The sequence below is a fragment of the Oryza sativa genome, chromosome 3 (genome assembly GCF_034140825.1).
Source record: "Oryza sativa Japonica Group chromosome 3, ASM3414082v1".
Taxonomy (NCBI): domain Eukaryota; kingdom Viridiplantae; phylum Streptophyta; class Magnoliopsida; order Poales; family Poaceae; genus Oryza; species Oryza sativa.
The window spans coordinates 6,979,161-6,982,732 of NC_089037.1; the positions used below are offsets into that span (position 1 = coordinate 6,979,161).

At 51.5% G+C, this 3,572-nt stretch overlaps 1 protein-coding gene across 2 annotated transcripts; it reads left to right on the forward strand.

Annotated features, from left to right (window-relative positions):
* The first annotated feature begins 851 nt into the window (after positions 1–851).
* On the forward strand, positions 852–3,289 carry LOC4332147 (homeobox-leucine zipper protein HOX19-like). Of its 2 annotated transcripts, none has more exons than NM_001417438.1 (3): positions 852–1,679; positions 1,878–1,957; positions 2,269–3,264. In NM_001417438.1, exons 1-3 carry the CDS (start codon positions 1,218–1,220, stop codon positions 2,612–2,614), a joined length of 888 nt encoding a protein of 295 aa, NP_001404367.1. In that variant the 5' UTR covers positions 852–1,217; the 3' UTR covers positions 2,615–3,264. The 2 variants fall into 2 exon arrangements, with proteins under 2 accessions (NP_001404367.1, XP_015627844.1); XM_015772358.3 differs by having other exon boundaries at positions 880–1,670; positions 2,269–3,289.
* Positions 3,290–3,572: the final 283 nt, after the last annotated feature.

Consider the following 3,572-nt stretch of genomic DNA (forward strand, 5'->3'; position numbering starts at 1 on the left):
TTAACCTAGTCATATGTGAAGATCAATTTTCACATACCGCTGTCTTAAAAAAATCCTCCGTAAAAATGATGATTTTTATGGACCTTTTATTAGAAGAGGTCGTCCGAACCGTGCCTCTCAGTCGATTAATCGATTTTAGCCGCCTGTTTAAAAACCGTTTTTTATAGTGAACCTTAACTAACGCGTGCGCTCATACAAACACAGCTACGACATACCTAACTGCTCTAGAACGCAGGTATACGTGCCCCGCCATTAGCAAGTCACACGAATAGTATAAGCAACCTAGGTCTCTTTCTTTTCTCCGATAAGAGTTAGATAAAGATTAAGATTTTCGTGCCGCGCTTTTCAACTGTGAAAACTTTCTATATGAAAGTTGCTCTAAAATATAATATTAATCTATTTTTTAAGTTTGTAATAATTAAAACTCAATCAATCATACGTTAATACCATCTCATTTTACGTAAAAAAATTTAATCTTTCATCTTCAGAAGAAAAGAACACCACCGTAGCCATCCATTTCGCCATATATAGATTGCTCTTTCATTTCCCGATCGGTTGATTAATTTCGCATGCGTCGCCTTTTGAAATACTATGCAAATTATGGATGCATGTTTGCAATTGGGCCGGCACGAGTTAAGAAGAAAAATGGGCAAACTAGTACTGGTGCATACACAGTGGGTTTGAGAATGACATGGACGCTTCTAATATTTCCGGGCCCTTTTTACACATGGGCGCCCACGTGGCCTTCCAAACGCGCTCAATCCAATCATCCAAACCGAAAAATAAAAAACCCAAACTTTTTTATGCAGTAGTAGTAATTTTCAGAAGAAAGAATGAAAATAAAGGAAAAAGGCTAGCAGAATTGGCTTGGCTCGTCAAACCTTTGGAGTGCGTCCGCGTGTGCGAGCTGCGCCCGTGTGATGTGGGCGGGTGGGTGTTCGTGTCTCCGCTTGTCTCCCCGCGGCGCCCTCCTCAAATATTCTCAACTCCCCAACCAATTCATTCCCCCGAGCTGAGCTGAGCTCTCATTCCTTCCTTCTCCTTTCCGCCGGCCTCGCCTCTCGTCTCCTCCTCTCCCCTACCGATACGCACGCTCGCTTGCTTGCACCTCGCGCGCGAGAGACGAGAGAGAGACGGCGAGCCCTGGCACGCACGAGAAGCGAATCGAAGTGGCGGCGACAGGAGCAGCTGCTGCTGGTGGATTATCCGTCGTCAACATGGCTCAGGAGGACGTCGGTCACCTGAGCGACGCCGGCCTGGCGCTGGGCCTGTCCCTCGGCGGGGGAGGAGGAGGGACGACCGACGCGGCGGCGGCGCACCGTGGCGGCTGCCGGCGGCCGTCGCCGTCGTCGCAGTGCCCGCCGCTGGAGCCGTCGCTGACCCTGAGCTTGCCCGACGACGCGGCGGCCGGCGCGGCCGCGACCGCGACCGCGACCGCGTCCGGCGGGGGCGGCCCTGCGCACAGCGTGTCGTCGCTGTCCGTCGGCGCGGCGGCGGCGGCGGCCGTGAAGAGGGAGCGCGCGGAGGAGGCCGACGGCGAGAGGGTGTCGTCGACGGCGGCCGGGCGTGACGACGACGACGACGGGAGCACCCGCAAGAAGCTCCGGCTGACCAAGGAGCAGTCCGCGCTCCTGGAGGACCGCTTCCGGGAGCACAGCACGCTCAACCCGGTACGTCACGTACGTCCGCGCGTTCTCCTTACGTTCTATTGACTTGCCGCCGCTTAGCCTAGCTGCAGAAAGCTGCACTTGTAGTAGAACACAAGGAGCAAATTAAGATAAAAACATGGCGCATATTAATTTGTGTTTTGTTCATCTTTTTTGATCGAATATATATGGGTCACTGAACCACCGCTTTTGTTTTGTTTCTTCGAGCAGAAGCAGAAAGTCGCTTTAGCGAAGCAACTGAACCTCAGGCCAAGGCAGGTGGAGGTCTGGTTCCAAAACAGAAGAGCAAGGTTAGTATTTTTCATTTTTCGCGACTTTTCTTTCCTCTTCGAGACCAGTATTTTGCAACATGTACACGCGCCAGTGGGCACATATTTGCATCACGTATATATACATATCCTACTACTTTTATCTCAGCAAGAACCTTCAGCGTCGCTTTTCCTTTACGTAATTCAATCATGCATGCATGAGACAAGGATTATGATTATCTCCGTGTGTAGAAAACTAGAAATATTTTGAGAGTGCAGTGCAGTTTGTGGCTGTGGTTGATAACCATTTATCGATCGGTTCGTTTACACGCGTATACTACTACTCCATGCAGGACAAAGCTGAAGCAGACGGAGGTGGACTGCGAGTTCCTGAAGCGCTGCTGCGAGACGCTCACCGAGGAGAACCGTCGGCTGCAGCGCGAGCTGCAGGAGCTCCGCGCGCTCAAGTTCGCCCCGCCGCCGCCGTCCTCGGCGGCCCACCAGCCGTCGCCGGCGCCACCGGCGCCGTTCTACATGCAACTCCCGGCCGCCACGCTCACCATCTGCCCGTCCTGCGAGCGCGTCGGCGGGCCCGCGTCCGCCGCCAAGGTCGTCGCCGCCGACGGGACCAAGGCCGGCCCCGGCCGGACCACCACCCACCACTTCTTCAACCCCTTCACCCACTCCGCCGCCTGCTGATCCGATCCATCCATCCTCATGAATCTGCAGTTCGATCGATCGATCGATCTGCAACACCAAACAGACATAGCACTGCTGCTGACTGCTAGCTAAAGCTTAGTACTACCTCACGTCACAGGTAACATATACACGTGACATACATGGCGATTGGCGACATGATCATCATGCATCATCATCCTCTCCTTGAGCTACTGTTTCTTGCCCTGGGGGATTCCAGCTTCCATTAGCTAGACAGTCCATCTCAGTCAAATCAATCATAGGCTTAATGATAGGATTAGTCAAATTAATTATAGCCGGGCCACAGCTAGTACCCGATCAATGTATATTTTTGTGCATGCATGTAAGTATGTAACTGTGTGCCCCCCTCTCATCACTAGTTAGCTTTACTTTTCTTTTTTGTTTCACAGGCTAGTTAATTTTCAGAGGGGATCATCATGGGGCAGTGCAGTAGCTAGATAGATTAAGCTTGTATACTAGCACTACTGATGGATTAAAATTCTTAGATAGTGTCACACACGCACAGTGTTGGATCGGATGACGACATGAGCTAGCTTAGCTAGCATGCCTGCCTCCCTCCTGTTCGCTCGGCCCTGTCGGGTGCGTGTACATGTGTTTACTTTTGTATGGATATACGTCTCAATGATTGTGTGTGTCGGGGCTCCCCAACTTCAAAAATTTATTGAGTTGCCATCGCTTTCGCCTCTCTGCTGATTATTGGTTAATCAGGAAGAGAGAGCGGGACTTCGCCCTCTCGTCTCATCTTTTTGTTTGCTTAATTAGGACTTGAGAGCGGTAGCTAGCCATCTGGATCTCTGCTCTGCTGCACGCCATATTAATTAACCCAAGGCAATTTTAACACGTACGGCCACACCACCACTCGCGATCGACTCTTGCTGCGGGTACGTAGCACATACATGATCGGCCGGTTGCACGTACTGTTGGACACTGACGGTTTCCG

Coding starts and splice junctions, on each gene's coding strand:
- LOC4332147 (NM_001417438.1), top strand. CDS start 1,218: ATGGCTCAGGAGGACGTCGGTCACCTGAGCGACGCCGGCCTGGCGCTG. Junction 1,680..1,877: donor CGCTCAACCCGGTACGTCAC/GTACGTCCGCGC, acceptor TTCTTCGAGCAG/AAGCAGAAAGTCGCTTTAGC. Junction 1,958..2,268: donor TTCCAAAACAGAAGAGCAAG/GTTAGTATTTTT, acceptor TACTCCATGCAG/GACAAAGCTGAAGCAGACGG.